At 43.4% G+C, this 25,306-nt stretch overlaps 1 protein-coding gene across 1 annotated transcript; it reads left to right on the top strand.

Annotated features, from left to right (window-relative positions):
- Positions 1–328: 328 nt before the first annotated feature.
- EXT1 (exostosin glycosyltransferase 1) lies at positions 329–24,516 on the top strand (the record flags this gene model as incomplete). The annotated part of the gene is made up of 10 exons (XM_009876265.1): positions 329–422; positions 3,068–3,175; positions 6,800–6,919; positions 11,911–12,043; positions 13,379–13,497; positions 14,230–14,325; positions 17,044–17,133; positions 20,895–21,055; positions 22,037–22,208; positions 24,060–24,516. Coding segments are annotated over 10 exons (1,279 nt in total), but the record flags the coding sequence as incomplete, so codon positions are not given.
- Positions 24,517–25,306: the final 790 nt, after the last annotated feature.

The following is a 25,306-nucleotide window of genomic DNA, read 5'->3' as shown; positions in this document are numbered from 1 at the left end:
TCGTATAAGTTTGTTGTGAGAACTCACCCACACTTTATGTAGAAACGGCTGATTACTGGGAAAGCAAAATTATTTCCGCCCTTCTCAGTTTCATTACCACTCTCCCCAGCTCTCTCCTGTGGTGGTTGCTCCTGAAGATGAACAAAAAGGAGCTGGGGAGATGGCTGCCACACGTGCACAGAGGGAGATAGTTAACCTGGCAGTGAGCGGTCTTGGTCGGGGATTATTTTATCCAGATGTGTCTCAACAGCTGTTTGCATTTTCACGCCCAGTTACTCTAGGACTCACTGCTAATTGAATTTTCTCTTTTCTCCCCTGTTCTTGTTAGGTATGATTACCGTGAAATGCTGCACAATGCCACTTTCTGTCTGGTTCCCCGTGGCCGCAGGCTTGGCTCTTTCAGGTTTCTGGAAGCCTTGCAGGTAAGAGCTGCAGTTTAAAGCATCTGCTACACTGGCTGCAATTCAGTGTGCAACAGCAAGGAGGTGGGGGGGAGGAGAATGTGTTTCATTTCCCCCGTGGACAGTAATCCACTTTGCAAAAGCTTCTATTCATACTTCTGGAGCAATTGGCAGCTTCTTCCCAGGAGGGGCTGAGCACTGAGCTCATCTGAAGGTTGAATTGCGTTGCCTCCAGGAAGAGGGTTTCCCTGGATTCGGTGAGGCTGAGAGGTTGGACCAGTTTAGAGCAGTATTTTATCAGGCTGTGAGACTTCCCGTGGGAGACACTGGCCTCTACAAGTAAGCCTTGGGGCGGTAAAAATAGCTTTTGGTTTTCACTTAGACAAAACAGACCTGCTTATGCAGTGCCTGTCTTGACAGTTTTTTTGCAGAAGGTGGCCTGGAGGTTGTAAAGCTCCACCTTCACATAGGGTGGATATAGGCTGATCTCAGCTCACAGTCTGAGACAGCACCTGAATCCCTGTCGCCTCTTACAAACGTTTTGGCTAATGGTCTGCCTTTTTGCGTTGCCCAGCAGCAGAGGGCAATGCAGAAGGGCTCCTGAGTCACCGCGACAGCGGGGCTTGGCAGCGCAGTGATCAGGCCTGGCACTGACCTACTCTGCTGCAGCTGATGTGACTTTTTTTTTTTTGGCAAACATCAGCTTAGCCCTGGGGTCCTGGGTCTTCAGTCAGCCGTACAGAGCATCCTGGGAGATGCTCAGCTTCCCTCTAGAACTGGCATCTGGATTTCCATGGAGGCTGCAGAGGGAGGGAGAGGCTGAGGCGCTTCTTGGTAGTGGTGAGATGGCAAATGAGGATGCCTTCCAGGGTCCTGCCTCCAGGTGCCCTTTTGTCATTTGGGAAGTGTCCCAGCATTGGCAGTAAAGCTGTTAATGAATAGCACCACATAACTTTTCTGCAACCACCACAAAATGTCGCAGCCGAATTAAAGAGCATTGTTTACCACAATGCAGAGCAGGATTCAGATACCTAAGTGTAGGTGTATAATGCCATTTTAGAAGTCATGGAGTACCCTTCTAGCTTTCTGCTACTTCTCCAGAAGGTCTCCAGTAGATCCTGTGTCATGTCTGCCAACCTGTGATGGGTTTCTTGGATACCCGAGAGCATCTCAAATGCACTGAGTGCTTAGGTTTAGCCACTGAACCCCACACCTACTGTCATATTTGAGATCCAAGTTCTGGACTGTCACTTGCCTCTTTGCTCCTACTCAGAAGCATTCACCCATTATGATGAATTCCCAGTTTCTGTCCGGCTCCAAGGCATGTTGAAAGATGCAATCCACGTTACTGAAATGTTTTAAACATGAAAACACATTGCTAACGGGTTTCTGGTCGGGTTTTTTTTTTCATGCACTAATGTCCTTTCCTTGCAGAAAATCACAGATCTTTATATGTTGTAAGCGCTATGATAGTGTAGAAATTTGACCAGTCCAGGATTCTGTGTGTAATACATGTTACCGAGGAAGGTGGAACAGTCTGAAAGGTTCCCCTTTATACCACCTTTTGAGAGGTATGGGGAAGTCTGAGCTATAGTCTGGACCGAATTACAACATAGAATGGCCTAGGCTGGAAGGGACCTTAGAGATCATCTAGTCCAACCTCCCTGTTGCGGGCAGCGCCACCACCGCTCGGATAGCCCAGGCAACACAGGGGGACCGAGCAGCAATCGAACCCGCGACCTCAGTGTTGGTCCTTGTTGCCAGCACGGCGCTCAAACCACTGAGCTAACTGGCCCCCTAAGCTTAGCTTGATCCAAAAGAAACAGAACCAGATGCATATCTAGATGCAGAACCTTGATGCAGATCCTCTGGTAAGAGATTCTTTTATCGCATCAGGTTTTTGATTTGGATCTTAAGTTGTGATATCTAGCTGACCGAAATGTAGTGGTGATCGTTTATTTACAGACATGACACCCTGTATACTGAATATTCGCAACCTTGCTGTCTGTGCAGAGGAACTTGCACAACTTGCAAAAGATTAAATAATTCAGACAGATCATACCAGTATGAAATAGATACTAAGTGTTCATACTTTTTGTTTGTTTTAAGACAGAAAGCAATTCTTATTTTTGTAGACAGGTGATGACAGATGAATGGTCTTTGTGCAGTTGCCTCTGTTTGGAGAGTTGATATCGAACAGGATAGAGAATTCACTCCTTTGTGGAGAAAGTGCTGTGGAATTAAATGTGATCTATATTTTCTTTAGGATTGTCTTGCAACATATTATAAAAATTGAGGGAGTTAGCTCCCTGCTGAATGGTTCACAAAGCAGTGAGGGAGGTCATCATCCTATATTAAATTCTCCAGCATTACATCTGCCGCATTTTAACAGTTCTGCCTTTGTCTGGCAGTGTAAGCCCCTGATTTCCAGTGCCACTCTCCATGCAAACCCCACCTTTCCATGAATGCATTTAAGCGCAAAATAAAAAAAACAGAAACATTTGGGCTGCCCTCCCGTGACCTCTAGCTTTTGGTGTGCTTTGCCGTGCTGCCTCTCCTCCTGACCTCGTGCAGAAAGCAACGGTCCCGGTGTTGGTGCTGGCCTCAAAGCTTGCCCTAATCATGGGGTACCCGCTAATGACTGCGATGCCTCTGTGTGCGTGCAGGCTGCCTGCGTCCCGGTTATGCTCAGCAACGGATGGGAGTTGCCGTTCTCGGAAGTGATTGATTGGAACCAAGCTGCCGTCATAGGCGATGAGAGATTGTTATTACAGGTAAGAAAAAGACTGCGGCCTTCAGCGGATCAGTTGATTATTGCTGCTGCCGTCTAAATGGATGGGAAAGATGAATCCAAAAGGTCAAGGCTGTAAAAGAAATTTTATCATGGAGGGATTGTCTGTGTCACACCGGCTATGAACTCACTTAATATGACATCATTCAATTTTTGACCTGAAGGTCATTGCAGCCACCAGGCCACGTTCTTAAACTCCGGAGACTCTTTTATTCTTCCTAAGAGCATGAAATCTCCTCTGGTATGGAGCACCTGGATGCCTCTCCGAGGCAGAGCTGTCCTGGGCCAGGAGAGAGAAAACATTTGAAGGCAGGTTCTGCTCTAGTCCTTCAGAAATAGTTTATTCTTGGGGGTGCCAGCAGCAATCTGTGTCTGGCTGAGGTTTCCTTAGGCAGGAGTTGCCACCTAACAATTTTGTGGGAAGCAGAATCTGTCCCATTTCTGATGTCTGGACCGTGCAACATTGCTTTCTGAGGCAGTGTTCACATCAGTTATTGTTAATCTCCTTGAGATCATGGAACAAAAGTAGGCTGAGAAGTTAGAAATTCCCTGCTACCTTCAGCATCTGCTTTGGTTTCAAATTCTCTAGTTTTGGGGTTGTTTTTTTTCTGTTTCTCTAACGGGTTTTATAGTCTAAATACATTCTGTAAAGTATGTGGGGAAATTGATGTTAGGAAAAGTTCTTGAAAAATTGGTTTCACCAAAGTAGCATTAGATAAACGTCATTTCACAGCATGAAGCTGAGATCCATGAGATGTGGAATAGCCACAAAAGTAGCGACTAAGAAGGGCTTTTCTATGGTTGAATTTAACTCATTTCCAAAGTGCCAAGCTATTGTCATCCACAGAGGGAAGCCTTCAAAGCCACAGGTGTCTTTGCACCCCAAAAATAAAGTACCTCTGAAAATCTCATTAGATGCCTATTTACTTGTCTGAAGAAGTAAATATTGGTGAAGAACTGGCCGAGCGAGTCTTGCAAAGCACTACCTGTTCTCCTTAATGCAATACAAGCTGCAGATATAAAAGAGCCATTTGATTTTTGCTTCTGTGGACTGCACATTGTTCTGAGCAGAATTATTTCTCTCTTTAAATAATAATAATTTGCTGATCTTCATGCTTTCCGGTAACATGCCATTCGTTCTCTTCACAGCTGCTTCCATATTGAACAGCTACTGCACCATTATTAACAGTGTTTTTAAAGAGCTGGCAGAGGGCCTGAATGTCTGCTCTGGGAAATGTTTTTGTTGTGTTACAGTTTTTCATTTCCTGTTTGAGAGCAGCTCGGATGTTTTTATTTGCATATTCTCCGCATCATAGCGCTGGGAGAGCTTAATCCAGCCTTTCTGCATTTATTTGTGCAGGGTGGTTTTTCCCTTCCCCCTACTTATTACTGAAATGACCTTTTATTAAGACGTCATCCCGTTCTAATAATTCCAGTGTAATCCTGCCAGATTAGTATTAATATATCATTTTCCCCACCCGTCTTTCTGGACAAGTAGATTAATAACTAGTAGGCAAATGCAGTTAAAATGAGAGCTCTGATTTTTCTTTCCAGCTGTTGTAACAAAGCAAACACCCAGGCTCTTTTTTTAACCTTGGCACTGTGTTGGCAGGCGCTCGCAGGCCCGGTGTGGTCTGTGAAATCCTAACTTCTCACAGTAACCTCCACAGTCAGAGCAACCTCCCCTTTCAAAAGGCACAACTGGGAATGAGTATTGATTTTGTTTGTTGCGCACACACATACGCACGCACATACAGGATTGCACATAATGCAGTGAAATGTTTAAGTTTATAGAAAAAACACTGTGTCACCACTGTGAAGTAACTTATGTTTGCTGCTGATAATGGTCCTGGGTGTGATTAATACACGTGTGTACAGCCAGCATCGATAATGTTCTTCATCCCTCTACTTATTGGAACTTATTGGAAAAGTAATGCAAAGAAAGAGTATTCACCTCAAAAGATGAAATTTGATGCAGTTATTTGCAGTATTATGTCATGAATAGTGATGTGATCAGTTAGAAAAAACATGTACTAATACATGCTTTTAGCCTCTATATTTCGTACTAGTTTTGCAGGGAATATTCTGCCTAAAGACCTATATTTTACCTAAGGGGCCTGTAGCAGAGGAATGTAAAGGACCATCTTTGACAGTTTGACCATTTGCTTCTGTTCTGCTTTGCTGTGGTGGTTAACTCTCTCATAAGCTCAAGTTCTGTACTATAGTTAGGAGTGTCTCTAAGATGAAGGTCTAAGAGATGAAGGGCTTAGAGAACAGAGATTGTCCCATCTGACACTGCACCCTCTGGAGCCATTTGGAAAAAATGTCAATAAGGAATGTACTGATTCTTGTGGACATTTTTTACATATATACATATTTCACGTTTCACATGAAATCATTTGATTCAGGAGATTGTGAAAGCAAATAATGATCACTGCCACCTCTCAGAATATCTTAGGAATGAGCAAAATGCGTTCTGATCAGGAAAGGGTGGGATGTGGTGGGGTGCAAGTAAACTTCAAAATAAGCTGTGGTGTTCAAAAAGCAGCACACGGGTATATGCTCTTGCAACTGACAACTTGAGTAAAAGAATTACAAGAAACGAGTGTCTGAGAACAAGGTGGTCTAATTTGAAATCACAAAAAAGTAGGCGCAAAAGCACAGCTCTTCATTGCTGGAAAAAAATAACACAAATAAGCAACATACCTTAGATGCCTTTCTGGTACTGTGAGTAGCCCTTGTAATTGAAGCAAATTGCAGTTAAGTTCCCATGATAATGTCTCTTTGCACTGTCAGAGGGATGTACTGGAGGCCTTGGTCAATGTCCTGAGGTAAAGAATGACGTAGACGTATATTAGTCTCTCTCCAGAGTGGAAGAGTAACGAGGGGATGGGGAAAGATGTAGAAGTGAAGCCCTCCCCTCCTGATCCAGTGAGCATTTTTTAATGGCAAAACGTTGCAGCAGAACAATTGGGGGTTTGTTTGTAAGGCAACTAATACTGGAATTAATGTGTTGATTTAATGGAAAGGGGAAAAAAGAAGCACTGTTTTCCCTTGTGAATAACAGGTGTTGGGGGAGGCATTATTCTTTCCACCCACAGTAATTAGTAAAATGCAGTTTGATCCATGGGCTCCCAAAAAGTGGAGTCTTTCTCAAGACTTTCATTAGTGTTGCCATGCTGCAGTAAATGCAATTCCACATCCCTTTAATATACTTTGAGAGTGGGAGTTATTGTTGGACTCTCAAGAACTTGAGGTACTAGTTTGCTAAACTAGCAGCTCATGAAAAGTGCGTGAGGGGTGTGTGGAGGAGCTCCTTTCTGTGCTGCGCCATAGCGCTGGAGAGAAGGGGCTTTTGTTGCCATAGAAGAACCAAAAGCTAAAAGAAAGCAGAAGAAAAAAGATAATCATATATTCAGTACCAAAGGTCACGAAGGGTTGTTTCTCATTCATTTTACATCAAGACTTTAACTGTTGACACATGCATCTCTGTCGGACAGGAGCGCTGAAGCTGTGCGGCTTGCTAATGGAGGAGAGGGCTTGTCAGTAGCATATTAATTTGATGAGATTGCATTGTTTTCTGACTCTATTATATCTTGTATTACAGATTCCTTCTACAATCAGGTCTATCCATCAGGATAAAATCCTAGCACTTAGACAGCAGACACAGTTCTTGTGGGAGGCTTATTTTTCTTCAGTTGAGAAGATTGTATTGACTACACTAGAGGTAAGTAAAAATTGTCTGGGACCTTGCTGAGCAGCGAGGTTTTCGAACTTGTGCAGCTGCTCCTGTCCTCGGCCAGCATCGGACCTTGATTTTCATGACATGCAATTGGTCACTGGGAAAAAAAGCTCAGCATCCTGATAAGTTTTCTCCCCTAAGGAAATACTTTCTTCATTATCGGAATCCGCGTTAGAAAACTGACACGGTGAAAAATGGGAGCTACCCAACACATGGAAAAGTTATCATGTGTGATCTTGCCTTTTTAAGGCTTTATGTCTTATGAATCACTACCCTTGCCATTGGTAGTGAATGTGTTTCTTTAAGAAACCTTTATGGAATTCATTTTGGAAAAAATACTGCTGTAGAGCTCCTCCTTGACCATTCCTTAACATTTTGACGTCTTGCGATGGGGCTGTTGATCTCGCTCAATGAAAACCACTGTCTCTTTTCTTCACACACAGGATAAGGGAAAGGCCTGATCATCCTTATAAAATATTAATAAATAATCATAATTAGACTGCTATTAAACAGGGAGACAGATGATCTCAAATGTGGAGAGAATCCTTTCTGAATTCAGAGACAGAGGAGAGATGAAAGGCTCTTTAGAAGTAGGGCCCAGGCTACAATTTCAAAAGCAGGTTTCTCTTCTAATTGTTCCTCAGTTTTGCACATAAATTTTTGACACACTTTTACTGCTGGAAGTGACTCACTTTGTAGGTTCAAATGCATTCATTTTATGCTAATGCTTCTGCAATTGCATCCATCTTTGTGCACAGTTGTAAAGCTCCACATTTCCCGCTGTGCCCACTTTCCCCTGAAAACTGCAAATGAGCGCTGCTGCCTGCAGTACAGGTTGCCCGTGGCTGATCTACCTCCAGCTGCTGCAAGACGATCCCTTAGATTTTTCTGTGCCAGGGAAGAAAACCAGCCAGGGAACATTTTCAGAGCCCCTGACGTATCTATCCTCACAATGCTCTCCTTGCCCTCCGAAGAACGTGTCTTCATCTGTGCTGCCTGTTGGGAACTGCTCTGCATCCTCAAACTCCCCATAAGCACTGATGAGGTAGCGATAATTATCACAGCCCACACCAGGATCAGACTCACAAATCTGGAAGACGGTGTCCCAGTGTTCACCATCTAATTTACCCATGCAGAAGCACTCTGTGTGACAAGCAGGGTGGGTGCTTCACATATCATCTGCCCCTTTCCTGCACACACCCTGGTATTTTTAGGGATTGCTGAAAGGAGCGGGGTGCATGGATCTCCTCACTGCCCTTCTCCTGCCTGTGCTGGGCTCGAGGGGACATAACCTGCAGCCCCCACAGCCTTGGTGTCTGTCACATCAAGCTCTGATGCTGACAGATGTGTATTCAGCTCTGCCCTGGGACACATTGGCCCATGTGGCCTCAGGTGCTCAGGGGAGAGCAAAACCCGTAATAAAGCTGAGGCATCTGGGCAACCAGCAAGCTGGAGTTTCCGCTCAGAGGGGGAAAAAATCTTCCTGAAAGGTTTAATTTAATGAAACCGAGTAATGTATGCCTGGTGTTGAAGTTATTTTCTGATTTTTTTTATTTGTTTGCGAGGGTGGTTTTGGTTTGGGGTTTTTTTTGTTTGGTTTTTAATTCAGGACTCTCTGAAATTTTGGAGACAGCTGGGAAGGATTCTGTTCTTATGAACAGACTCGTTTCACATTTCAACTTGCCTAAGTAAAATCCTGAGAACTTTCCTTAGGAAAGGAATAAAACAGTTGAGAGTGATTTTTGGTGTCCAAAGTCTGCAAGCAGTATATCCTCTTCTTAAAGTCTAATGCCTGGGAGTAAATTCATAGCGGGATTATTTTTTTTCCTGGTGGATGTTATCCATCTTCTGTTGTAACAGTGTTGTGTCAGAGTGCTCTGATGATGCTAGATACTATCAGAGTAATCACTTGCCTGCTAACTGCAGCGCTGGTACACGTCTACATATGAAGGTATCAGTACAGAAAAAGTCTTCACCAACCCAGATATCTGCAAGGACATCACAGCTATCCTCTGCCCTCTATCTTAGCCACCTTTGAAAACATGAAGTCATGTTTTAAGGTCCTTGACCTTCTCATACCATTTGGTGACCTAAGACAAACAGCTCATAGCCCAAAATAACAGGTTTGAATCCTTTGGCCAGCAACCCCACACTGCAGGCACAGAGGAACTTGCCAGTGCCCTGGACACAGTGAAGGTTAGGAAATAATGTTTGTGGGTGTCTCCTGCAGGCTGCTGAGTGCGAGCACCAACAGCCCAGCTGTGGACTGCTGTGAACATCATCTGGACACATGCTCTCCGATCTACCTGCACCTTTTTCAGCTTGGTTTTCACAAAAACCAAACCAAAAATGTCCCTAGATCCCTGCACAGTGGACTTAGTCCTCCGCTCAAGAAGAGGAGGGGAAAGGGACAGCTCAAAGTACAGTCAAGAGGTGTTTGATGCTTGGCCAGAGCATATTGAGAAGCAGCAATCATTAAGGCAATATGTGAACTTTTTGAAGTATAAGGGTGTGGGAGACAAAAATATTGGACTGTTAATGAATTCCAAAAAGAAAGGTAGATCTCACCAGAGAGCCTAAACTTTTCCTTCTCTTATTAAACTTCCTGTCATGCCTTATCATTGGAGAGACCATGTAGCTGCTGTCTCTCTCTGCAATATGTGCTACACTCTACATTCTGCATTTTAATTGATTGGTCGTCTGTGCTATCTTTTTTTATACTTCTCTGTTCTCTTCCTGCCAAGTTGTCTTTTCTTCTCTCTATCACGACAGACAGCTATGTTTCTTATGTAGACCGGGACCGTGATAAATTCATCTTCCCTTTACTAAGTGTGATAAATCGCCGAGGCCAGCTCCCCAGCCTGGTGTGGAACCTGGTGAGGTTTGTGTGCCTGACATGCACGGCACCAGGGCCCCACTCTGCGTCGGAGCTGTGCTCGCTCCGGGTGCACCGAGGCAGCGTTGAACGGGAGCCATGTGTTTCCCCTGCAGCCTTGTTGTCTACCAGCGCGGTTGGAAAACTCCACCGTCTGTGAAAACCTACTGACCATGTAAACTCACAGACTTCTCCTTATCTGATTATGTCCCAGTTCTGAGAAAGCAGGAGGAAGGAGCTGTAATATTTAGGCTGTGTGGTAAACACTCGAAAATATGTACTTTCTAGGTCCTGTCTTTGTTTATTAGCATAACTTGCAGATGGAGAGACAGCAGTTGTCGTCTTTTTTTTTCCTCACCCCACTGCCATGCAGGAGATCTGACAACTGATACACCTAATCTTCCAAACAGAAATACTCATTTTTGTCACTGGTGGAAATACAGTCCTAAGTCTGTTATTCCAAGACCAAAAGAAATATTTTAATTCACTTATTCGTGTGAGTGAATTACTACATATTAGCTATGGTAATTGGCTGGAGGCAAAATTCAGACAAGCGTGCAAACACCTAACATTTGCCCCAGTTCAGCGGTACGGATATCCCCACCAGCAGTCTAACACAATATATCTTGTGTTTTAGTGGGGTTTTGTCGTGGCAATCAAAAAATCCAGGAAAACCACTGCTTGTGGTAACACTTGCTCATGTTCTGTATTGACCAAATATCCCTGAACTCAGCTGCCTGCAGAGATTTTAGCTTGTTTAGTCTCCAGTAGCTGCCTTTCTTTGGCTGGTGTTGGGTCTTTTTGCTTGCTTTTTGTTTTTCTGTGTTGTGGTTATATATGTTCTTTAGTTTCATGGATTTTAAGGCTAGAATGAATGATGAGGGATCAGATTTAGTCAAACTTCAGAGCCATAGAGTCTCACTCAGATACACCTGTGTTAAGGGCAGAGACCTGAGATTAGGAGAACCAACGTATTCTTGACACTTGAGCCCTGTGCAATGCATAAACTGGCAGTTACATGAAATCTCCTTAGGAGATCGCAGAAGATGAGCTGCGGAAGAAGGCAAGGGGGTCCTGCTTAGCCGACTTTGGGGAAAATTCTTTCTTCCATACCCTCTGGCACTTAAGAATGTCCCATCTCCAGACCTGCCAACCTCTGGTACTCTGAAGAAAGGCAAATTTGTAAGAACCTTTGGCCCAACAGCATATTGCACTCAGAAAGTTGCACCTCATTTGGAGGCTGAATTTGTCCAGTTACAGCTTCCCCCACTGAGTCTTGTTATGTCTTTGCAGCAAATTTGAAAGAACTCCCAAGGGTGTCAGAACCGCTGTGGTTCTTGCATACAGGCATCTGATGAGAAGTAACTGCAATTAGTTTTATAAACACATAGTAATTGTACAGCCTTGTATATTTTTTTTGTGGCTTGTGATATTGTAGACGATAAAGTAGATGACCTAGCAATCTGTTCTGACCTTAAAACTGAGGAATCCATGTTTGTGGCCCTCTGCAAAGACAGACAGTAGTTGCCAAAAGATCTTTTTCTGTGTCATCCAACAAGGAACTATTATAGAACTGAGATGTGGAATCAGTGATGTATCTGAATGTTAATATCCCTTTATAATTAAGCAAAAATGCATAATTAGTGCAGCCTGATTTGCTGAAAGTCTTTGTGCTTTTGAATGCTCTCATTATCTCAAAATAATACCTAGCTTTGTAATGCCATCCTCAAATAATTATCTTCTGTGAGTTCTGTATAGGAAAACTGACAGTGAACTAATCAGGCTTACAACTGCTAAGATGCTCTAATAGACAAAATATTTTCCTTGGAATGCAAAATACAATGAATTGCAAAGTCCCCGTGTCCTGAGACACTAATGAGGTGTTCTGAAACCTATTGCACAAAGACTGAGATGCTGAAGGGGTGTCAAAGTGTGCAGGTTCTGTGTCATTTTTAGAGAGATTAAGCAGGAGTGTCTAGTAATTTGTGTGCCTCAGCTTTTTTGCAAACTAGGTGATGATTCCAGTCAGGTGGAGTCACTGAAGCTTCTACCAGTGACTATTGCAGTCTATTTAGAAAACATTGCTGCTCTTGTTTTCCAGATTATTCAGGACAGAATATTTAAGCACATATCACGTAACAGCTTAATATGGAACAAACATCCTGGAGGGTTATTTGTACTGCCGCAGTATTCCTCATATCTGGGAGATTTTCCGTACTACTATGCTAATCTCGGTGAGTGAATCCTTGCTATAATCTCGTGGTATTTGGAATTTGTAGTGGAAATGTAGAATTTGATCTTTGAGTAGCATGTGCCAAGTGACTTACCATTCATTTCTGGTTAATGGTGGCTTTCATTTATCCTGTCTCATTCTTCCCTGCCCACTGCAGACTGGAATGTCTCTGACTCATCAACACGCATCATGTGTCTCTCACCTGCAAAGATTGTTTTTAAAAAAAATCTATGCCGCTTCATACTTTTCAATTATTGGTAATTAGTGCCTGCGCTGCTGACCCATTCATGGCCCGAGGGGACATAAGAAGAATAGCTCTTTGCTTTCTTTGTTCATTTGTGTTTGGAAAATTGGAAAAGTGGTAATTTACCCATGACCTGATTATTGGAGTGCGTAGTTGCTATGGATTTATTCTCCATATTATGTCTTCATATGGATCCCACCAGAAGGAGTGTATAGGACATAGGTTCATGGCTTCTTCCTGAAGCAGAGCTTAAATGATGAATTCTACAGGGGAATGTGCCTGCAAGCTGAAGTGATCCTGCTTACCAGACTGCTGCTACTTTTGGCTCAGCCTGTGCCATCCCACTTGTGTGGATCTGTACTGCTCACCTGCTAAAAATTCACATTTACCATGTTAAAAAGGGAGGAGAAGGTTGCTGTGTGAATTTTGATGAAAAATGGGTATGACCCCACACAGATGAATTTAAATGAGATTGAGAGCAGTAATGAAGGGTAGACATGAGTAGGATCTGTTATTTCAGGCAGGAAAGGAAATCATAGCAAGAGAAAAATTCCAGAATGGAAGGCAAGGATGCAAGCAGAATTATCGTCTCAGGAGGTAACTGAAGATGAGTGAGGATGGGGCTCAATCCAGAAAGCACAAAAATCTGACAGAGGCCGTAATAAGACTGAGGAAATGGAAAAAGCTTCAGGAAGTTGTGGAGATAATCTGTAGAAAACATCAAGCATCCAGAGCCAGGCAGCAAAACAGAGCCTACATCAAAACAGACATTTGATTGAACAAACTAGATGTCAGTGTTATCTGTGGGACAGACTGGGTGAAAGAAAGAGATTGCAGGACACCTTTGGAAATAGTGAGTAAGAAAAGGCGGTAATTGTGTTGGAGTCAGGGATTTCAGAGGGCATGGGAGTTAAAGGGAAGCGTGACCTCCTCTGAAGCATCTGGTATCCTAGTCTGAGACGAAAGGAGATAACCTAAAAAACACAGCAAGGTTTGCATTAAGTGCAGATTATTTTTCTGTCTCCAGAGTCCTTTAATCTGTACTGACTGGGACGTTTTTGTCTTTACTGAATGCATATCTCTTTACTTCAGGTCTGAAGCCTCTTTCCACATTCACTGCCGTGATCCACGCAGTAACTCCCCTGGTTTCCCAATCTCAACCTGTGCTGAAACTCCTGGTTGCTGTAGCCAAGTCCCAGTACTGTGCGCAGGTGAGCAGTGCTATTTGACTGTCAGTCACAATGGAGACAAAACTGTTATCCCAGGAGCGAAGAGCCTACTGACTTCAGATCTTCTCAGTCCGGTTTCAATCCCCTGTTTCAATTCTGATGTTTCTTTTCTCTGAGATTTCTACTGTCTGTGGCCTGCATGCATGGAAAACAAAATTCTGAGTATAGTGGGAGTGGAATGGAGGCAGTAATTAAACCCCTTTGTTTCATGAGGCAGGTAAAATAATGACTGTACTTTAAAGATCAGGATTGTGTGTACAGCAAACCTCAAAAGGATGTTTGTGCCTCAAGAGCCCCTACGTGATCTTCCTTCCTCCTGCTGTGGCTCTTAGTCTCAGCAGTGCCAGGATTTTGGCTTCTCTAGAAGAAACCCTGGGGAGTTCAGTGGGGCACCCTCTTGCAGTGGAGTGTCACAAGTGATTTAGCCTTTATTGAGAGCCAAAATAAATTAGTGACATCCGTATGACCAGGCTGAGATAAAGACTTCCTGAGTTCCTGTCCAGCCTATATTTGCCTGCAAGGATGTATATTGTAAATAGTCAGGATGAGTGAAGTTACTGTAGGAAGTGTTATTTTTATACAGATTTTTATCATTGTTGTTGATTCTGAAATTCCTGTGTTGAATTTAATGTTTCTGTCTGGAGATCCGAGTCCTTAGGGTTTGGACTGCATTGCCACAAAGGTCTCTGATCGTGGTCCAATATTCTCTTTTAGATTATTGTTTTATGGAATTGTGATAAACCCCTCCCAGCCAAACACCGCTGGCCTGCCACTTCTGTGCCTGTCATAGTCATTGAAGGAGAGAGCAAGGTAGGTGGAGAGAAGCGTGGTAAAAGATTGCCTGTATTCGCCAGTGAGACGGGAAGTTATTTTTCCAGCTGCTTTGGTGAAAGCTTTGTAGCTCTCAACGGTGTGACAGCTCCTTTCTATTCCTTGGCCTTTTGTAGCAGCTTGGTCACACATTTGTGTTTCGTGCATGAGGCCCATGCTCTCAGAAGTCATCAGCATGGCAATTAATGCCATGAATCTGAGATTCACAGGTGGGACCTGGTTTTGAGCTGTGGCCCTGAGAGTAGCTAGTGCTGACCCCATCTTTGGAGATTTCTGTCTCTGCAGTGCGTGAAAGCAAAGAGGCATCTGGATTCATTGAGTCTGAGCACTCAGATGCAAAACTGTGAGGTCAGCTGAGGGCTCAAAAGCTGAGGAAAATAAGAGAATGAGTGGTATCAACTTGCCTTTGAAAAGTACCTTCTCTCAAGGCCTTGTAGGGTACTGCTGCCGGTGGTGGGATCCCACCACCAAAAAAACCCGGAAGGGACAGGGGACACTTGCACAGGAAAAGAAAACACCGTGTCATCTCTTGCTGTGCAGCGCACTTGTTTGCACTTCCACAAAGCTGAAACAGACACCACCCAGATCAGAAAATATTTTGTTGAAATCTGTACTGTGCAGATGATCCCTTTCCAAATACAAGCCTGAGATAAGCAAAACTTCTTGCTTCTGCACTCTGACTGAGACAGATTTAAGCTGGTCCCCTCTGCAATCTCTGTCAGCTGGCTCTTGAGCTCTGCATTTGCAGAGGGAACTTTTAGTTGCTTTGGCTGCACAATCCTATTATGAATTTATAGTTCTGTCTTTGGTCTTTTCCCCCAGTCACCTTAACAAGGGGAAGGAGAGAGTCCTGCAAAGTTGGCAGCTAATGGCTCTGGCCTTAGCTGCCCATGTAAACAGTATCAGAAGAGTTGCTGCAGGGCCAAAAAAGGCTGTAGTGATTTCTGAGCCTTTTGAATGTTGTGGGGTTTTATCCTTTCTTTTTGAAAAACTTGCAGAGGTGAGATAGAGGAGAAAATCTCTGACCAGTTCTACAGTGTTTGTAGAAATTGGCCCCAGGCACTGTTTAGATTACAAATGAGTCTCCTGAGTACACAAAGGTGTGTTTATAGTGGACAGTCTCTTCTCTCTAATATCCCAACGTATGCCAAATGGCTTCTTGCACAGAAAAGCTGTTTGGACAAAGCTTGCAGAGCCAGAGCAGTGCAATTCAAAGGTTGCACAAAGGAACTGCTTTTCTTCAGACTTAATGGGAGTGTACTGGCAGGCACAGTTACTCCGTGCATCACAGTGGTCTGCCTTTGCCTAACTTTCAGTGTTGCCCAAGAAATCAAGATATATTGTCACACCCATTTAACAAAAGGGCACTTTACAAAAACAAATAAATACATGGGCAGTCCCAACTGTTGCACTATTTGACAATTTTGTGCGGTCTTTAGGAGAGCTGGAGTGAGAACGCAAGTCTCCTGCTGACCGCTTGCTCTGTGTCACCTTAGCATAAGCCAAGCAAAAGCATCAACCTCTGCCAGATCACCTCTTCCTCACATCCTCTGCCTCCCAGGACCGAGGCCATCGCAGCGATGAAGAGATGCTCTCCAGACAGGCACTGTGAGCATCCTGATCACAGAGGCAGAGCTTTCTCTGAATCGAGGCATAGATCCCAAAGAAGTTGCAGGGGCTGCAAAACTAACCATGTCTATTATGAGGGACATGTAAAACTCCCTCATGTCCCTATTTCCATACAGTGATTTGCTCTTAATGGGCCTGATCTTTGTAGCATTTTCTTGGCATAATAAATTGGAAAGGAAGTCTATTAACTAGCTAGGCTATTTTTCGTAGTAAATGAGGGAAACAAATAGTGTTGTGTCCTTGTTACTATTCATCAGTTCTCAGAAGGTGCTAATTAGTCTGCTAAAGAAACCATATGGATTCTCATTTCTTGCAGTTTTCTTTTTGATCCTGATTTCCCATCTATTTCCTATTACTTTGAGCTCATTCTGCCTATAGATTTTATATCTACAGTAATGTCACTTAAAATGTGACTTTTTAAAATGCTACAATACCAATATAATTCTTCATTCAGGGGAAGTTTGACAGATACACATGTTCTTTGGTATATTCTCCTCTTCTGATGGAGAGTGTTGCAGCATTTGACAGCAGCTCCCTGTGGATACAACAGCAATGCACCGAGATGGAGCTGTACCACTTTACAGGGGAGCCATCCTGGCAGCATAACGTCCTTCACACACAACCTGGACTGCTTGGTGTGCCAGCTGCCTAACCTTATGAATGCTGCAAAGTTCTTCTCAGCATTCATTATCTTTGATCCTCACACCCCATAGGGGAGCAGAGGGACAGTTCTAGCTAGGAAAATGTCTTCCCTAAAGAAGCTGTAGGTACATCTAATTCTCAGTGTGGACCCTTGCAGTCTGTCACAAAAGGCAAGCAGCTTGCTCCAAAGAGGGAAGTCTGTTTAGAAATTACTCCTCAGGTAGGAGGTGTAGGCTGACTGCTGGGGTGACGGAAATGACAATCTTTCACCCTTGAGCTGAAGGGTTCTTTCCATCAGACAGAGAGATGCCATGTGCCCCAGACAAGAGGAAATAAGAGTGAAGAATAAAATGGAGTAATTTCCCTTGGAAATGAGTCCTTCAAATGATTTTTTTTCCCTCCCCTTCCTGCCTTGGATACCTACAGGTTATGAGCAGTCGCTTCCTACCCTATGACAACATAGTGACAGACGCAGTGCTAAGCCTGGATGAGGACACCGTGCTTTCAACCACTGAGGTAAGGGTCTCTCTTGTCTTGGGAGTCTGCTTGGCTCCTCCACTCAGCCTTTGCACAGCAGATAGGCTCTCCTCTTGGCTTTGCCAGTGAGCAGATGTTATAAGATTTCCTGCTACGTTCCTCACATGTAACGCGTTGCACTTGTTTCAGCAACCCTGCCACTGCCTGCCATCAGAGGAGCTTTTCGCCCTGGTTAATTGGCTCATCATTAGCATATGGTTCTTCCCTTCTTTATTATTTTAGTAACATAGCTGCAAGCGGGTGTAGGCAGCAAGAGCAGTCAGCTTTAATACTCTGTTCTCACTCTTCTGATTGGGGTAGCTATTTTCCCCCCCACATTATCAGTAGGGTGTAGGTGGGGAAGGAAGGGGTGTCAGCAGCAGGGGCCTGCTGTCGCTCCAGAAGACAGATTTGCCACCCTAATGCAGGATTTCACTGAGGAATGCTCTCTCACCATTGTGGCGCCCCATAAAATCCGAGATCTTTGCAAGTTTAGGTGTCGGAGTGTTTGTGCCAAGAGCGAGACAGCTCTAAGAAAAGAAAAATACTGTAGAAAACCAATTTTTACAACTGGGATGAGTATTGATTTCTGGAACCTCTTCCTGAGAACCACAGGGGAAACTGATGACAGTTTATATAGAGTGCAATATTTGGGAAATACATTATTAATGATGGCTAGGGAATAGCTTGAAAAACTCGATTTTCCTTTGTTTTCCCTTTTTTCCCCCCCATGTTCATGGCCATTCCATTCTCTCCACTTCACCTTTATAAAAATGCTTTTTTATCAGGGATGGAGATCTTTCACTGACACTACCACTGCTTGTATGTCAGTGAAGAAATGCCTAACATTAGTCACCAGTCACTGCTGCATACCCTAAGATGTCACTGAATTTGTTCTAAATGGGTGAGATTGCAATTGCCCTTCTCCCCAGTATGGATCTGTAGTGCTGTGGTTAGACTGCTCCAGAAGGAGCCACAGTAGCCCTCTTCTGCTGCACAGATGGAGGAATTAGTTGGGATTGAAATTACCTGATACCAAGATTACATATTGGTAGTTTCTCCTAAATGAGGAAGAGTATGGCTGCTGCCAAAGCACTTGGGTGCAAAGCCCTGCACAGCCAAAAAATGCCAAAATCAATAAAAAGCAGTTTATTTTAGGGCTGGAGTTCCTAAGAGGTTATTGCTCAGGACAAAGGATCCTGTCACAGCTGCCTTGGGGACCATGGTAAGACCTCTCATGGAACTTCGTTGTGCTGAGGTGCTGTTTACAGGAATACAGCCTGTGAAGTCCACGAGGATTTTAGGCTTTGGGGTTTTTTTTGATTTGCATTTAGTCATCATCCAAACTTTGGAGTCATTCAGGATTCTGGAAGGCATGTGAAATAAATAGTGTTTCTCATTCGGCTGGGCTGTGTTTTACCGTAAACATACTGAAACGCAAATATTTGTTGTTGTGTGAGACAACATACACTGTTCGTTGTGGCTTCTTCCCTCCTGTCAGCAGCTTGCAGCCCATGCTGCGTGTTTGCACCGGGGGTGTTGACTCTCCCAGCCCTGTGGCCGCTGTGCTGCAGAGGGAACCAGCTGGCTGGCTCTTGCTAGCACCCGCCTTGCGGCTTCAACGTGTCTCTGCAGGGTCAGCAGCTCTTTTTGGTGGCACTCTCTGAAGAGCTGGGGCCTTTCTGTTGCTTCACTTCCCCATCGTATGGCTTATGCAAAAAACCAACCAAACAAACGAACAAACAAAAAAACCCCATTGAAACACCGACATGAAACGTGTGATGTGGAGCTTCCCGTGAAACTAGCCGCTCATGGGTGGTCGTTGTGACAAAGCTTCAGGGCCCTGAAAAGGGCGATTTAGAAACATGGTCAAACACGTCCCATTCCTGTTGAGAGGAGCAGTCACCAGGCTCATGCTCTGCTCTGTCTAGCTCTAGCATAGTAAAGGTTCTCCCTTCACAACAGAACATAATTGCCGTTGTGAGAGGAGCTGTTTCACGTGCGCAGAGGGATGTTTGTGTGGGAAGTAATTAGAAATCGGCGCGGGTCAGAAGCGATATGGGAGTTCAAGGGACTGGTAGCCTGGGCGTTTTTTTTTGCTGATCAGTTGAGTGGTAATGCTGGTGGAAATTGTATTGGATGAAGGGTTTTCTTGATAAAGGGAGGTTTTTCTTAGGGTCATTGCTTTCGTGCGTCTCCCTGGTACAAGAACATATACTTGAAAGCACAAGTGAGGGCACTGAGTGCAGCTGCTTTATTATTTATTTAAGTTTGAGATTCTCAGACTTCTCTAAAGAGAACAGATATCACGTTTTATGGGAAAGGCCTTTACAGGGGAAAAAAAGCCCTTCCATTCTTTCATGTGGTATTGATTTGGATGAGATCAGAACTATCACAACGGTAACTGGTTTGTGCACATTGTCTTTCTAGTTGGCCTCAGATTCCTTGAAACGACTTGAAAGAAAATAACTAGTCCCTAACTTTGTGTTCCAGTACATGTGACTCTTGTGTTTCGTAAAAACACTTGCAAATGTGCAAAATCTGACAGTAGAACACAAAATGTCGCTGTTCTCAGAGCAGCTATTCTTTATCTAACCTCTACAACCATTGACTTTGGCTGGGTTCTTGGAAGGTTTTTCAAGCATTCTTGAGCAAAGTTTTAGGTCTATCTATTACTGAAGGGAACTTGATGTGCAGTGCCAAAACAAAGACCTTGTTTTCTTGGATTTGACCAGGACGATTAGAATTGTCTTTAACTCTTTTGAAAATTTTAGTCTGCCTTAAGCTCCAGAATTTAGTTGAAGTGGAGGGACTGGCAACCAATTTTACGATGATAAAAATCTTTCCATATATATTTTTACCAAACTCCTTTCAAATATAGTTCTGACAAGCCTTCTGCAAACTACCCCAATCATCCTTTTCTAGTGTCACCAGGATTTGTTTGTTAGGATCCTGGCATAGCAATATCCTGTCACCTTTTCAATTCCCAGAGATTCGAGTTACTAAAACAGTTACAGCAAGACAATAAAATAAAAAAACACTGTTGGCAGCATTTTACATCTTCTTGTGGCTTATACAGTATCAAGCATCTTTCTCACTCCTAAAGCCATTTAACTACATGGGAATCTTATCTTCTTCTTTATTAAACCATATGTTTAACCCTCTTGGTCATATACCTTAAAATCATATATACCTTAAGATGTATTATCATATATCTTAAAATTATGACCTGCATGATCCTCAGAGGCTCAGAATGTATTGAAAACATAAAAGGACCCCACACTGATTGCCTGTTTTAATCTCATTGAGCCATGCTTGTAATGTAAGGTGTTTGACTCTTGATTTTCCAGTCTTTGTGTTGACAGTGCTGAAATGGTGGGTGACATGCACAAAGACGTGCAAAGGATTCAGTTTACCACACAGCTATTACCAGTCAATACTGCATCTAAGTATAAATGCATGCACCTACACCCATTCTTTCTCTAACTTGAAAAGGTTTGATATGTAAAGGGCAAGCTTGAAAATGTTAATGTAATGCTGTGATGCTCTAGACTTCCCTTTAACAGGAACCATTAAAATGTGCATAATTATAGGGCAAAATGTCAAGCAGTCAGTTTAATTTACTGATGAATACATAGAATTAATGTTTTGCAACAGTTCCAAGATTTCGAATTGCGAATTAGTGGCAAGGTAATGTTTTGTTTTGTTGACATTTGTTGAAACAGTTTCGGTATTCATTTGGCCTGTGCCTTTGTCCACAGGTGGATTTTGCCTTTACAGTTTGGCAGAGTTTTCCAGAAAGGATTGTGGGGTACCCTGCTCGCAGTCACTTCTGGGACAACACTAAGGAGAGGTGGGGCTATACCTCCAAATGGACTAATGACTATTCCATGGTATTGACAGGAGCTGCTATTTACCACAAGTAAGAACCCAGAGCATCTGCTCTCCTCCTTCTGTATGAAACAAAATAGTAAAGAGCGTGTGTGTGTGTGCGTGTGTGTGTGAACATTCTTCCGGGGAGGAGAAAAAATGGAAGGATAATAAATGGGTCTACTTTTTATGGGGTAATAATTTAAGTTCTTGGTTTAGCTCTGGGGATCTGGTAATCATTATTGCGCTTGTTGGGTCTCTTTGAAGTCACTTGTATTTTGAGGCAGTCGGGCTGCTCTTTTTAACATCAGGAATTACACACTTCAAAGAGTTGCCGAATTCATTAAGCTGCTCGGCTGAATGGCCTGTAGCACAGCAGAAAGGAGGTTACTTCCAGACCAGCTCTGGGTATGTGTTGCCTGACAGCTTCAGACTGCAAAGTCTTCTGGCTACTCTGGAAATGTAGTACAGTGGACGTGTCATAGTTGGACACGTCCATGTTGGAGAAAACCCCGGTTGTTAGGACTTGAGCAGACCAAAGACTTCTCTAGATTTTAGGAGAAAGTCAGGAAATTCTGGAATATATAATCCACATCGCTGCAAAGAAGACAGGCCACACGGAATGATATAGGCCCATAGGAGAATAATTTCAACACTAAGAGCAGTAGTAGGTCAGTATAATAGAGTTCTCTCCAGCTGTACAGTTTCGAAAGAGGAGGTGGAGGATGGATTCATCTGTGTTGTTGTACCACATTATAACAATGTGGTGCTCTCTTTCCTACTTCTCCATTGGCTTGGTACTTAAGTCTGCATTATTTCTTTTAACCCAGTTACAAAAAAGGCTTACATTTTCTTTCTCCCTTACCATTGCGTGCTGTCTTGGCGAGATACTGATTTGTTCTCCCTTCTTGTTGGAGGATGAGGCCAAAGAAAGGAAGTATTATATCCAGACTCAAGTACAAAACTTATGCTGGAGTTTATAATCCCTGAAAGCCCAGTGGCTTGTGCTAATAACTCTGCTTTTGGTTTCCAGATATTATCACTACCTGTACACTCATTACCTGCCTGCCAGCCTAAAGAATATGGTGGACCAACTGGCCAATTGTGAGGACATTCTAATGAATTTTTTGGTGTCAGCCGTGACAAAATTGCCTCCAATCAAAGTAACACAGAAAAAACAGTATAAGGAGACCATGATGGGACAGGTAAGTATCCACAGCATGTTTTCACAATTAGGATGTATTGCTAATATAATGGCTTAACATCCAGGTTAGGCTTACAGAATGGTACAGCTCTATTTTCTTGTGGTTTTTAGTTTAGCAGAACTGTAAATAGACTTTAGATATGCTTATTGTAGTGAAGGAAGAGAAGTAATGGCAAACGTCTAATGTGGATGACAGGTTCTCTTCATAGTTTTCTCATACTGTGTTATGGTGAACCCAAACTCCTGGAACTGATGATTCTGGTGAACAAATTACAATTAAACTCCAGTTTTCTTAATTAATATTCTAGACCTAAGTTTTCATCATGGAATGCTAGAAGCAAAAGTAAATTCCAGAAAGGTTTTCTATTTTTAATTATTATTAATTAATATAATGTACCAGACCATCCCTGTGCTATTTTAAAATATCAGTGTAATTTAAGCTCTGACAGTGGCCCATCACAATAGAGCTAATTCATGATATTCAGGTGATTTTTCCCATGACAAACATTTTGTCCCACAGTGACACCATCACTCACTAGCAGCCATGAAATGCTTACTTAAGAGCCTCTTCCAGCTACTGTATTGCAGAAATGGATATACCTTCTAGTAACAGGGATACACGGTAACCTGGGGGCACTCCTCCTGCCGTGTGTGAGTGAGCGATGGGAGGAATAGCAAGTCCTTCAAGTCCTAAAAAACCTCTCATCTGTGCTGCCATGGTGTCTGTAATCTGCACTACAAACAGTACCAGGTTTACTATGGGGCGGGAGAAAGAAAGGGCTCTCTATTTCCCCTCAAATTTTCTTCTATTAGCATTACTTGGATCTTTGAATGGTGAGCGGCTGTGCCAGTTGATGGACTCTCTTACATGTATGCCACTGCGCTTTCATCTGAGCTATAGGTAGTAATTCAGCAATTCTGACTTAACTGGCTAACCAGGAAACCTTCTATGAACAAGAAGATGCCATCCAGAAAGTATATATTGCTTCCAGCTTGAGCTTCCCCTCTCCACAGGGCCACACTTTGACTGTTTGGCAAAGTCTGCACATCCATTTTTCTTCTTATAGCACGGGTGACTTGAGTCAGCCATGAACTATAACTCTCTCCTAAAGACAAGTTGTTCCTGCAGCTTTGGGAAATGTAATGGACCATGTTCATAATTCCTTGAAAGACAAATAAAAAATTAACATAACCTCAGTGTTGTGACAGAGATTAATAGTTGTATGGAAATTCACTGTTAATGGCCAGAATGCCTGCTATAATCCTCTAACAACAAGCGTGTGCTTGCTCTTTGGTGGCTCGGTATAATCAAGAGGCTGTAATCAGTGCACATTATAACCTATCACTTGAGCTAAACTGGACAGGCCTTGGACAAAGGTCAAGTCTGATACCACATTCTTTTGGCAAGTCCCTGACTTTGTCAGTTTCTTCATGTTTTAATTAACATACTCTGGATTTATGAATTTGTATTTGTTTTTAAAGTATAGTGGAAATGTTAAGTGCTATAGAGAAATGCCTGAGAAGCGGAACAAAAAACAGATTCGGTTCTCCACACTCTGACTTTATCTTAAAGAATAGTTTTATTATGTTTATACATGTAGCTTAGATACAGATAGAGAATAATAACTGCTCCAAAGCTGTTAGGGCCTTATTTTACAGAGATGCTGAGTTTCCGTGGGCTTTCATAGGAGTTACAGCTGCTCTGAACTTTGGAAGATCAGGCCACAGTATTTTGCATGTATGCATGCAAAGGCCATCGTCTTTTCCTTTGCTCAGACTTTAACCTAAAACATGCTCGCCATGCTGCCGTGCGGCGTCCGATGCCTGATTTCTGCTCTCCTCTTCCACACAGACGTCCCGGGCCTCGCGCTGGGCCGACCCCGACCACTTCGCCCAGCGGCAGAGCTGCATGAACACTTTTGCCAGCTGGTTTGGCTATATGCCGCTGATCCACTCTCAGATGAGGCTCGACCCTGTCCTCTTTAAAGACCAGGTCTCCATCCTGAGGAAGAAGTACCGGGACATTGAACGACTCTGAGGAGCGCTGCCGAGGGGACCGAGCCGTGTCCCCATGCCCAGAGCCAGACTGAGGCCGCCAACAGCGAGCGCTGACCCCGGCACTGGGGCTTGTGCCGCTCCGGACTGCGTCGAACCGCCCGTCAGGCTTCTGTTGCTCAAGACTAGGTCGTGTACAGTTTCATTATGGAACATTAAATAATTATTTTTGAAATGATTGCTATGCAGGTTTAAACTTTTTTAATGATCAAAAAAAAATCCTATTAAAAACAGAGTTCTTTCTTTAATCAAAATTGTGTTGGTTGTGAATATTTCAAAGCTGCCGTTTCTTTCTTTCATGCATTTGATTGTCGATGCAGTTTTCATTCATTTTCCCCTGCGAAGTTTAAATGCTTGAATCTTATGGGAAGAAAATGCAGCAGGTTCAGAGAAAAACTGAGCACAAGCAGGACAGAACCGAAGTATTAGCATTCCTCATTTACTGCTGACTTGTTCATTATTCTTTTTTTCCTATTTTCCCCGAGCCACTAGCAGCCACTATGGCAAAACTCCTTTGGATGGATAGAAAACTGGAGAACCTCAGACCAGAGCGTAGATCCTTCTGGTTTGTGACCTGGTTTTCGAAGGCAGTCAGCCTTGCCTCGAAAGGAGAGAGGAACATTACTGCCAAGGAAAAAACCGGTGATGTGGAGCACAGGGAGGGCTTTGGCACAGCAGAGGTGTGGTGCCCACTGTGTGTTCTGGTAGGAGAATCCCTCACGGTCCTGCCCACGGGTGAGCACCGGAGGGGCACGGCGCAGCGTGCATCAGTCCCTGCTCTCCGGGGACAGGGGTACCGCTTGGCCCCAGCACCTAAATTCCTAGGAATAGCTTTGTTTTGAGGGGTAAAAGGGATGTTGGCAAAAAAAAAGAGAAAGCATATTAATATTTGCAACACAGGAATTTGGCCTGTAACAGATTGATTTATTTGAAATCAAAGCATGGGCTTCTCTTTTTTCTTTCTTTTTCTTTTTTTTTTCCCCCCTAAGTTTTTTGAAAATGCAAATGAGTGGAGAAATTCTCTCCTGGAGATCTGACACTCAA

Source organism: Apaloderma vittatum, unplaced genomic scaffold (genome assembly GCF_000703405.1).
Source record: "Apaloderma vittatum isolate BGI_N311 unplaced genomic scaffold, ASM70340v1 scaffold2179, whole genome shotgun sequence".
In the NCBI taxonomy this organism is placed as follows: Eukaryota; Metazoa; Chordata; class Aves; order Trogoniformes; family Trogonidae; genus Apaloderma; species Apaloderma vittatum.
This window is presented reverse-complemented; position numbering and strand designations above follow the sequence as displayed.